Genomic DNA, 12,203 nt, shown 5'->3' with positions numbered 1-12,203 from the left:
TGAAATCCATTGGAGGCACCACTTTGTAGGAGATCCTACTTCTCAATTCCATCAGATACAGTATTTCAGATCCTCCATTACGATATAATGGCCGCTAGAGAGAAGTTGTGTTGAAGTGTGAGAAATGGCATGTTTCCCATCCAAAACAGTTTGTGCGTATATTATGACGACATTTTGTGATGTTTTTTGTTCGTTTTGGTGTCCGGCAAGGTTTTTTTGGACTGTTTGTGCACACAACATGTTTTTGTTAGCCGAAGTCTACGGCGCTACGACGGTGATTGGTCAACAGTAGGGATTCTTCAATTAAGTGCTTGTTTTCATTCAACAAGAGACAACTAGTTTTCATGCACATCTTTTCACTTGAGAAATACTGCACCAAACATATTAGCTAGGTGTAAAATTGCTTGACTAAGACCCACTCTGCAAAAATGTCCAAAATCACAGATTTCTTGAGTTATCTTGAAGAAGTGTATACTGGCTATGGCATCTGAAGATGGACAAACAGTACTATTTTTCTCTAGTTTTTCAAGCGAAGGTCTTTTAAAGGAGTATGCGTGGCAAAAATGTTTACTTTGCCTGGCCATGTTTTGTTTGAAGCAAACTGAACTTAGTATGCGGACGCCTAAAGACAGATACACTTCTTATTGGTTGGTATACAGGGCAAGAGACAGAACACCCTGATGAGGTGCCAGGCTGCTTGCTACCTTTAGCCCCTAACCACTTCCAGGGAACACTGGGTGAAGGATCTGGGCTGGTATGCATAAAGGATTTTAGAGTCGGACTACTGATCTAGGATCAGGTCCCCATGTCCACATAATCGTATTAATTATGGTCTGAAAGGTTCAACTGATCCTAGATCAGCAACGGGCCCAGACATGGGGCAGTATCTGACTGGCTCTGCTGAACTGAGTAAATGATCTGTAGTCCACTGTCTCTCCCTACTCTAGCGGAATACAATTGGGTCTCTCTGTTTGATGGATAATCAATGGGGTTGATAGATTACAGTAAATCTAGTCTGGCGACATGCTAAAATCGGGCAGAATTGCCATTGAGGATTATTGATGATCTTGTTAGCCTTTTGTTGAGGAGAGGCCATGAGTCTATGTACCGGGAAAAAGGTTTTAATCATGTATTTAGTATTCATTGTACATTTCCGTTTAGTCTTAGTTTGAATAGGATTGTAACATTCATTTTGAAATACAAGTGAGAAACTCAGTATACATTTTCAATTGCTTACAATAACTTTACGATTAGATATGAAAAGATACTAGACTTCCGAGCAACGCTACAGGACTGAAGGTCCCCCCCCCAAAAAAACATAGATGACTGGGTCATCTAAAATGAAATGTGCCGATGTAACTGATAGTAATGCAGTGACAAGTGCTTGACCTGACATAAGAAGCCAAGGTGAGCTCAGGTTATGTTGTGGACAGATCCAGGGACGCCATCGAGGCTCATTGTTTCCTTCCAGCTGCTTCCACTGTTTACCACAGCCTCGACTATCAACAAGAGAAAGGTTTTGCTCTCTAATGTTTTTACCAGTCTGGCGGCCACGGGACTGAAGGGGCCAGCCAAATAGGAAGTGTAATTAGCAATCATGGTCATAAGGGAACGTTAGTAACCAGAGACAAAAGGGGTCAGAGTTCTGCAACCCTGGGTAGGAAGGAGGTAGCAATAATAAGCGGCCATTCCTTTCCTGCAGTTTGGGCGGCGTGGGGAGACGTGGCGCCCCAGGCCTTTCTGGGCTCCAAATGGCCGCTAAAGTCCCCCAGACCAGGGCAAACCCAGTATTCCCAGACACCATTGTGACACCAATCTGCGTCATCTAGAAGGGTTTTGACCTAATCGGCCTCAGATACCTGGGGACGCCCAATTGCAAATGACCCGTGGCAGTAGAAGACAAGCAGAGATAACCTAAAAAGTGATTGTGAATACTACCCATCATACTTTCATGTTACTGAACCTACAACACTACAGAGGGATAAGCAGGCAATTATTCATGCAGTTGAAGTCGGAAGTTTCCATACACTTAGGTTGGAGTCATTAAAACTCGTTTTTCAACCACTCCACAAATTTCTTGTTAACAAACTAAAGTTTTGGGAAGTCGGTTAGGACATCTACTTTGTGCATGACACAAGTCATTTTTCCAATAATTGTTTACAGACAGATTATTTCACTTATAATTCACTGTATCACAATTCCAGTAGGTCAGAAGTTTACATACACTAAGTTGACTGTGCCTTTAAACAGCTTGGAAAATTCCAGAAAATGATGTCATGGCTTTAGAAGCTTCTGATAGGCTAATTGATATCATTTAAGTCAATTGGAGGTGTACCTGTGGATGTATTTCAAGGCTTACCTTCAAACTCAGTGCCTCTTTGTTTGACATCGTGGGAAAATCAAAAGAAATCAGCCAAGACCTCAGAGAAGAAATTGTAGACCTCCACAAGTCTGGAGCAATTTCCAAACGCCTGAAGGTACCACGTTCATCTGTATCTGTACAAACAAGAGTACGCAAGTAAATACACCATGGGACCACGCAGCCGTCATACCGCTCAGGAAGGAGACGCGTTCTGTCTCCTAGAGATGAACGTACTTTGGTGCAAATCAATCCCAGAATAACAGCAAAGTACCTTGTGAAGACGCTGGAGGAAATAGGTACAAAAGTATCTATATCCACAGTAAAACGAGTCCTATATCGACATAACCTGAAAGGCCGCTCAACAAGGAAGAAGCCACTGCTCCAAAAATGCCATAAAAAAGCCAGACTACGGTTTGCAACTGCACATGGGGACAAAGCTTGTACTTTTTGGAAAATGTCCTCTGGTCTGATGAAACAAAAATAGAACTGTTTGGCCATAATGACCATCGTCATGTTTGGAGGAAAAAGGGGGAGGCTTGCAAGTCGAAGAACACCATCCCAACCGTGAAGCACGGGGGTGGCAGCATCATATCCACTTCACAGCATAAAATGGGTGGCAGCATCATGTTGTGGGGGTGCTTTGCTGGAGGGACTGGTGCACTTCACAAAATAGATGGCATCATATCCATTATGTGGATATATTGAAGCAACATCTCAAGACATCAGTCAGGAAGTTAAAGCTTGGTCGTAAATGGGTCTTCCAAATGGACATTGACCCCAAGCATACTTCCAAAGTTGTGGCAAAATGACTTAAGGACAACAAAGTCAAGGTATTGGAGTGGCCATCACAAAGCCTTGACCTCAATCCTATAGAAAATGTGTGGGCAGAACTGAAAAAGCGCGTGCGAGCAGCCTACAAATTTGACTCAGTTACACCAGCTCTGTCAGATGGAATGGGCCAAAATTCACCCAACTTATTGTGGGAAGCTTGTGGAAGGCTACCCGAAACATTTGACCCAAGTTAAACAATTTAAAGGCAATGCTACCAAATACTCAATTAGTGTATGTAAACTTCTGACCCACTTCTGACCCATGTGATGAAAGAAATAAAAGCTGAAATAGATCATTCTCTCTGCTATTATTCTGACATTTCACATTCTTAAAGTAATGTGGTGATCCTAACTGACCTAAGACAGGGAATATTTACTCTGATTAAATGTCCGGAATTGTGAAAAACTGAGTTTAAATGTATTTGGCAAGGTGTATGTAAACTTCCGACTTCAACTGTATATCAAATTAAGATGAGTAGACACAGGTTTAAAGGGATGTTCACCTATAATAATTTTCAAAAGATTTTCTATTATTTTGTTGGTTGTTGTTGATTGACCCAGTTTTAAAGTCCATATTTTGGTTGTTTGGTCAGCAGCATCTGTCTACTAGCGCACCTCTGGGCAGGGCTGGACAGGGCTAACTGTAAGTAAGTGGACATTTCCACCCCAAAGTTAGTCAAGTTAGCCAGCTAGGTAGCTTGAGTTATTTACATTTTTTTTATACAGTAAACCAGGTTAGATACCACTCCTACACTATTTTGCTAGATACCAGTAACACTGCTTCATGAACATTTTGTTGATTGTGACATATCCACTTCATAGCATATTCAAGCCTGCTTGTACTGTAACCTGCAGTGCAATTTGCACAATGCATAGCACACACGTGTTTGAACCCACTCTATTACATGGACAATTAAAGTCAGTGTACTTTTGATGAGTTTTATTGATTTATTTAAAATCAGCAACATCTGCAGTTTTGATGTCTCTTTCTCTGGGGTTTTGTCAATGGAAAGAGTCTAAGAGACGATGTGGTCCAGTGTGACAGAGTGTGCTAAAGTGGAATCAGATCAGAACACAGACATACAATCTCCTCATGGCTTCTCTCAATGTGAATTGGAGGTCCAATCGTCCTGACTGGAAAAACACTTGATTTTAAACAAAGGATTTCCTTTAGACAGGATAGAGGTCTCCCATCCTGAACTCTACCATATATTAGTTGGCAAACAGTCAAACCACTTTACCTATTTAAAATGTTTGAATTTTAACAGTTGGTTCCCTTGGGCATTGTTTCCAACAGGGTGTTTGCCACCAACATTTCTCAGTCGTTCTACTGTTCTACTTTAATTGTGCTTAATGTAGGCCAGATGGTGTGCCAGATAGACTTTGATTCAGAAATTGATCCGGATGTGCTAATTTAATAGAATAACGCCGTGCAAAGGGTTTATGGGTCGTTTTCGAGATTCCGTTGAGACAAATTGAAATGGAGCTGTGGTACACAATGGATGATCCTCTGTAGCTTTGTTGGTAGAGCATGGTTCTTGCAATGCTACGATAGTGAGTTTGATTCCAGGGGCCACCTATACATAAAAAAATATGTATGCATGCGTAGCTGTAAGTCTCTTTGGATAAAAGCTGTTGGCCTAATGGCATACTGTATAATATCTGGGTTGGCATGTTCCTAGATGTAATTTAAGCATGCTATTTTCCCATTGAGGCAAGAATGCTGTTATAGACTGATGAAGTTAGTGTTTGTATTATTGGACCAGGGGTTGCTGGGATACTCTTTCCAATAGTTCATATATCCCATAGACACAGCAATAACAATAGAAAACATTGTTTGGTGTCCAAGGCTATTTTAGGGGCTGGTTTTGGGGAAAGAACATACTGAAGGTTTGATGGATAACTTTATCCTTCCATCTCTCAATGTTTTTTATAAGAGTTGTTTCATGGTCTTATTAAGTGTATGGAAATGCATAGTCTGTAGCCAGCCCAGGGGGTATTGTTAATGTTGGGTTTTGTATACACCAGTGTTTGTACCTTTCCCTCCCATCCGCTCCAATTGGTCTGACAGGTTGGCAGGTATAAACATAAACATCTTGGTCGGATAAAATTGTCTTCCAGTAAATGATGTCTGTAACGTGACGAAGGGGAGGGACTGTCAGCAGTGGGACTATTATCCTCACAATGGGTGACGCAAATGGGGACAAACAATTCATATCCGTCTTGGATGGGGTACATGTTTCTGAAATCAGCGGTGTGAAATTCAAAGTAGTGCCTTAAACGTTGAGGTCATCACACATCATTCATAGAACCGGAGTTACAATACCTATCCCTTCGTTTTAATAAAAGTATATACAGTACATTAAAAACAGATTATTTATGACTTTCATGCCCTTTTCCTGACTAAATCAACATGTTCAAATAATATACATTCTTATTTGTTTACCAATCCCCCAAAAAGTGCAAAAATTGAATACATGTCACACTAGGAACAGATCTTCTTTTATGATATATTACAATGCAGCTGCTGCTGATAGAAATTATATTATACATACACTGGGTGTACAAAACATTAAGGACACCTTCCTAACACTGAGTTGCACCCCCAGTCTCAATTCGTCATGGCATGGACTCTACAAGGTGTATAAAGCGTTCCACAGGGATGCTGGCCCATGTTGACTCCAATGCTTCCCACAGTTGTGTCTAGTTCTTGATGCACACAGGAAACTGTTGAGGGTGAATGACCCAGAAGCGTTGCAATTGTTGACACAAACCGGTACCTACTAACAGACCCCATTCAAAGGCACTTACATGTTTTGTTTTGCCCCTTCACCCTCTGAATGGCACGCATACACAATCCGTCTCAATTGTCTCAAGGCCTAAAAATCCTTCTTTAACCCGTCTCTCCTCCCCTTCATCAACAGTGACTGAAGTGAATTTAACAAGGGACATCAATAAGGGATCATAGCTTTCACCTGGTCAGTCTATGTCATGGAAAGAGCAGGTGTCCTTAATGTTTTGTACACTCTGTGTATTAACATACCACAACTCAATATGAAGAGACTGGTTTTTAGAGCAGAGGGTCCCATTCCTTCTCCGTTTTCCTCTGCGATTCCATGGATTACCCAGATACTCTGCAGACAAGAAGAACCAATAGAAATACTCGTTCAGTTCACTGTGTCTCCCGCAGGCAGCAGATCACATTTGAACGTTATCATTAAATGTTCTCTCAGCCGTGTTGAATTCAAAGGTCTAGAAACATAGTCATTTTTGGCACAAACACATTTATTTACGGGTCACTTTGCTGTACGGGGGTTTGAACTCACTCTGAGCCGGAGTTGGGTTTGGAATACTGCTGCAGCTCGCGTAAGTATTGATTGATATTTGCTGTGGAAACAACAGAACAACATCATTAGCCATCACCCATAGCATATCAGTCTTAATAAGAAGTTATGTTTATATCAAGCCTTGACACTAGTATGTCTTACCTAAACTGTAACTGTTGGGGCTACCCAAGCCTGGTCCGATTTTCTTTGCAACACCTGATGGTGACCCGGCACCACTCAGTCCTGTCCCTCCTGATCCCCTAGTACCCACTCCTGTTGCACTTGACCCTGCCCCGCCCATTCCTGTGTTGCCAAACACTGTATTGCTGTTTCCTGTTGCAGATGCAGATGCGCCCCACCCACCTATTCCTGCCATCAATCCTGTTCCAGCAATTGACCCCCTGTTACCTTGCCCTGTTGCACTCGACCCTACCCAGCCTGTCCCTGTGTTACCAGTTGCACCCGGGCTACCCATTCCGGTCTGAAACATAATAAGACAAAGAGAATGATGTTAGGTGAAAATACTGTCATAAAATATAGTAAAATATAAGAATGAGTTATACATAATTTAGAATCACAGATAATAATAATAATAGTACAAACAAAGCCTATAATTTAAGGTTACTTACGTAACCGCGGTTCTATGAGAATATATGTGAGCTGTCTCACTATGGCAGTGGTTCTCAATCCTGGTGCTGGGGACCCAAAGGGATGCACATTTTTGTTTTTGCATTGGCTTTCAAAGCTCGGGCGGCAGGTAGCCTAGCGGTTTAGAACGTTGGGCCAGTAACTGAAAAGTCGGCAACTAGGAGGAAAATCTGTAGATTTGGCCTTGAGCAAGGCATTTAACCCTAATTGTACCTGTAAGTCACTCTGGAAAAGTGCATGCTGAATGACTAAAATAAAATAAAAAACAATGTATGTAAAGGATTATGAGTTGCTCATTTGAAAGATGTGCACCCCTTTGGTTCCTCAGATACCTCTGGTGGAAAGACCCTTTCTGGGCTGTAAGCTTTGCTATTATATTTTGCAATACTCTAGTGCAATACTCTCGCTCTCATCCAAGCAAATGCGCAAGGCGCATACTGGACACAAATGTTGGAGAAGCGGGTGTAACCACAAGCTCCATGGAGAGACAACACAGTTTGCCGCTGACCCCAGGCATACAGGGGTCAAACCCAGAGTTTGGGTTCCAAGGTACCCAGGAGGACCCCGGGGCAAACTGAAAGCACAAACGGGCGGGCTGACAGCACTTGCAACCCCACTCACTCGCTTTGCAGGCGTAGGATAGACAGAAAAGTGGGTGCTTTCCAGTGGCAAAAAAAGCACAATAGACTGTCCTATGTGATGGGGTAAAGGCTTGGAGCGCACCCTCAAAACGACACAACATAGGGTAGAGTCCTGTGTGAAAGGTGAGATAGCAGCTAAATGGTCCTAGGAGATCTTCCCTCTGTTTCCAAGGAATGATCTGTGTAGGTCACACCACTTCTCTGAAAACGCATCGCCCATTTATCAAACAGTGGGGGTCTGGGAGAGGCACTGGCACTAAGCCTACACGTTATACCTTGAGCCATACACTTGTCATGCACTGCGCTCTTCTGCTGTGACTCTATCATAGTCTGTCCCATGCATCCCCAATACATTTGTAGTACAATTTAAATTCTGCTATTACAGCTCTTGGCCTTTCTGTAGCCTCCCATGTTTTCAAACACTTCTTCTCTCATGAATATCTTTATTTATATATAGCTAAGGAGCTGTGGTATAGCTAGGGAGCAGAAAAGCGTAGTGCATAGGGGAAGTACCATAACACCTTGATATCAGGGATGCGCATTCAAGCAGATGCGGAAATTTAGTTAGGATGGAAGAAATTATATAATTAAACCTGAAAAAGTGTGAATGTAAACCAGGGAAAAGATGCACTACCCTCCCTGTGCCCAATAAAAAAAAACACAACCCTCTGCAAAGAAAAAACTAAAGTTGGACAACCCTCCCCTATTTTGGACCCTCCCCCCTCACCTGGGTACATTTTTGACTTTCCCATAGCTTTCATTTTCAACTAATGTTTTTTCCTAGAGATAATTGTCATCGTAAATCTCATTTATATGATTAGATCTTTTCACCAGTGTCTCAACCCTATCCCTACAGCAAGGACGGAAACAATTTCTGGCCTCAGTTTGACTTCTAAATCATTTTCTGTCTATATTTAAACGGCCCTTATCTCTGACCTGGATGAAAGCCCACTACTAAACCACAGAACAGATCTTCCTTTACCCTGGAGCCACAGTTGGCCAAGGAGGCGTTGAGGCTCCGGATCTTGTCGTTGAGAATTTTGATCTCGCCCTCCTTCACCTTCATCGCTGTCTCCCCCAGATCCTTGTCCCCCTGCAGCCTCATGCGGCCTGTCAGCAGCTTCTCCATCTCCTGGTCGTATTTCTCCTGGGTCTTCTGCAACTTTTCTTGGTGCTCCAGGGCCATGGCGCTGCGGTTCTGGCTGCACCAGTGGTGGTCCTCGACTAGCTGGTCTTTCTCCGCCTGCAGCCTGGCGCTACGGCCCTGGATCTCCGACACCTGGGAGCCTACGTTGTCCAGGTAGTGCTGGAACTTGGTCTCCACCTCGCGGGACAGACTGGAGCAGTTGTTGCGGATCTGGTCCAGGTAGTCGCGCTGCTTCTCGCAGTTGATCAGGAAGGGGCTGACTTTGGGCAGGAGGGTGTCGATCGTCAACAGGAAGGCTTTGGAGACTTTGGAGATGCCACTGAGGGATTGGATGAAGTCCTCCTTGCACTTCTTCCTGTAGCTCTCCAGCTGTTTCAGCAGGGAGGTTTTGTCCCTCCGGAGGGAGATGGCATCCAAGGTGAGGGTGTCCCGGTCCTTGGCTGTGTTCTCTATCTCAATCCTCATGAACTGCACCGTCTGACTGAAGTTGGTGCTCACTAGCTTTAACAATTGCTCTAGCCGCTGGACCTGGTTTTCATGTATATTGTTGTTGTTGCCTGGAAATGTTTTTGAGGAAGATAAAAAAGAAAGAAACAAGTTTTGTGTTAATACTTCTGAACCACTATCCGAGGAGCACTGTCGACAATGCACCTTTTAAAGGCAATGTTCCTGCGTTGCGGATATAATATTCACAGTAAACACTGCAGATGTGGGCTCAACAGATAATTCCCTCTAAACCAAGCACGCTACAAGGTGGCTTGGATTGAACCCCAGCCCTGTGTTGGTTTTAAGTGAATTCAGAATTGCGAATAAATCATTTAAATGATATTTTCACTATTTGTATTCTTACTTAGGTACTACAACAGCAAGCATTTTCCAAAACCGTGAAGACAGAATATCATTGCCAAGTTGTAATTTGCTCCTTGTTGATTCTTGTCCAAAGAAATACCAGTTAGGGAAGTTAGGAAAGCTAATAGGAACATATGTTTGAACATATGTAACACTAGTGCAGAGCAGAGCAATGAAAGCATTGGTTTGTCTTAAAATTCAATTGTCTTACCATTTAGTGTTGTTATTGGTGTCATGACTCTGGGGCATCGGTTCATGCTAAGTTGAATCTGACAGCTTCTCTTATCGTTATCGCATTGATTCTGTGGATATTAATAACAGATATGCATCACATTTTGTCCGCTAAAGAAAATTTGAGTGCAAGGTTCACCTACGGTGTACATGCAGATTATTGTTGACAGTTGTTTTATTCATATGTTTTATACAACTGACAAACTTAAATCTGAACGTAACTAGTGATTGTTAATGTTTATGTAGTAACTGTTTTAACCTTTTCAGGTATACATTTGCTGAAATGAATGGATATAATGATCGCTGAAATAATAATGGATATGATATACATAATATACTTGAATGTAGTTTGTTTTTTGTTAGGCGTGTTATTTCATGTTCAATTACACTAAAATCTAAATCAGTTACCACATTTAATTTGTCTATCCACTAATACAACTAAGCTGACTTAATATTAATATTCAATAAACCATTCACTGTGATCCCACTGTATGTACTGTACTGATGTCGTTGTGTTGAATATAACAAATGAACTATTCTCTCAAGTATTTCAAAATATCAAAAAACATCCACCGCAACCCTCTAGCATTGACCACTGAACCAGTCTCAGCACTTACCGCTTGGTCTCTGAGATTGGTGATGAACATGACAGATTTGTTTGCCATTTGACGCAGATTTATCATGTCCTTGCTGTTGCGCATCTTCTCAGTCTGAGTAGCATTCAGGAGAAGCGTCAGATTCTTTTTCTGCTGCCGGAGATTCATGTTGTCAATGGAGAGGCGGTTGAAGCTCTTCTCCAGGTCTTGGACCCGGCTCTCGGCTGCCGAGTCCGGGGACCTCCCGTAGACCAGGAAGAGAACGAGACTGACGATGATGAGCGACTGGATCAGAGAGGAGAAGAAGAAGACAACCCTAGTGTAGTAGCCACAGCTCTTCCCTCTGGGCTTCTGGATCTTCCTCCTGGCCTCCAAGCCAAACTTGGCCTGGGAGTAGTTGCTGTTGTACATGGGTGCTCAGCCTCAGATGCACAGTACAGTACAGAACACCCTTACTGAGAAACAGCCAAGCCCAGACAGAACTAAGACGGTTCAAATGGGTTCCACTTCTTGAGGACCAAATGAAATACCAAATAAACAGAAAAGATGGGAGATATCTTAGGCAACCGAACTCAGTCCCTGGTAGTGGTGTGGTTCGGCGATAGTATCCCCCTTCTGACTTAAGGTAGCGCACAGTGGCAGTCCAAACAGTAGAGTTCTAGCCGTTTCCTCTCCTGAGCATTGTCTGAGAGTGAGAAGACAGGATTGTGTAAACATCGTCAGGAGTTTTATAAACACCTTGCCACACTTCCCATTCTGGGAACACCTTCCTGACCCCCTCCCCATCCCTGGACATCATGTCAGGGTTAACATAACATTACGCACAGACACACACGCACACGCACACGCACACACACACACACACACACACACACACACACACATACATATAACATCATGCACACACACGCAAACACACTGTTTTTTACCCCTGGCCCCCTGCGGTTTCAGCCGCCCCTTTGTTTGACAACATGTCAGCACATGTGACAAGAGATAGTGGTCCTGAAATTCCATGCTCTGAAGAGGGAAAGAGATAATAATCTTAGGAAAAGTCTTTGGGTATGACAGTCCTAAGTACTATTTAACAAGGTGTACCTAAACTGTACCAGTATATGTACATAATATGTATTACATAGGTATTAGGGACTCTTAAATGTGATGGTTTTTGTAGGCATCATATATAATGGTCTTTCATTTTCCTTGAGCGATCTAAACCCTTACCTGCTCTCTGATTAGTTGTGAGGTTCAGAGAGGTTATTGTTGACAAGTATTTAGCATAGGTAGGTACATGCATGTTCACACTCTTGACAGGTATATGATCCATGAACAATTGTTCTGACAATTGTGCTGACCTTTGTTCTGACCATTATTCTGAAGATATTATTTGTTCTAAAGATTTGATCTGTATATATTATCTTCCTCCATAACTGCCTTTCTCAAAATGACACATTGTAAAGACCTAATTTCCCCCCCAAAAAAACTTTTTTATGGGATCATGAACATGGTTTCCGGTGCACAGCTCCACTAGTTAAGTGACAGGACAATAGTAGGCCTACACGTTGTTCCATAGAGT

At 42.6% G+C, this 12,203-nt stretch overlaps 1 protein-coding gene across 1 annotated transcript; it reads right to left on the bottom strand.

The window, feature by feature from the left end:
- Positions 1-4,143: 4,143 nt before the first annotated feature.
- LOC129814331 (plasmalemma vesicle-associated protein-like) lies at positions 4,144-11,315 on the bottom strand. Its single transcript, XM_055867401.1, has 6 exons — positions 10,652-11,315; positions 10,015-10,105; positions 8,790-9,511; positions 6,681-6,999; positions 6,519-6,579; positions 4,144-6,326 (listed from the first exon to the last, which is right to left on the bottom strand). Exons 1-6 carry the CDS (start codon positions 11,039-11,041, stop codon positions 6,314-6,316), a joined length of 1,596 nt encoding a protein of 531 aa, XP_055723376.1. The 5' UTR covers positions 11,042-11,315; the 3' UTR covers positions 4,144-6,313.
- Between the last annotated feature and the right edge of the window lie 888 nt (positions 11,316-12,203).

This window comes from Salvelinus fontinalis, chromosome 17, assembly GCF_029448725.1.
Source record: "Salvelinus fontinalis isolate EN_2023a chromosome 17, ASM2944872v1, whole genome shotgun sequence".
Lineage (NCBI taxonomy): Eukaryota > Metazoa > Chordata > Actinopteri > Salmoniformes > Salmonidae > Salvelinus > Salvelinus fontinalis.
Note: the sequence above shows the minus strand (reverse complement) of the source record. Positions and strands in the feature narration are given on the sequence as shown.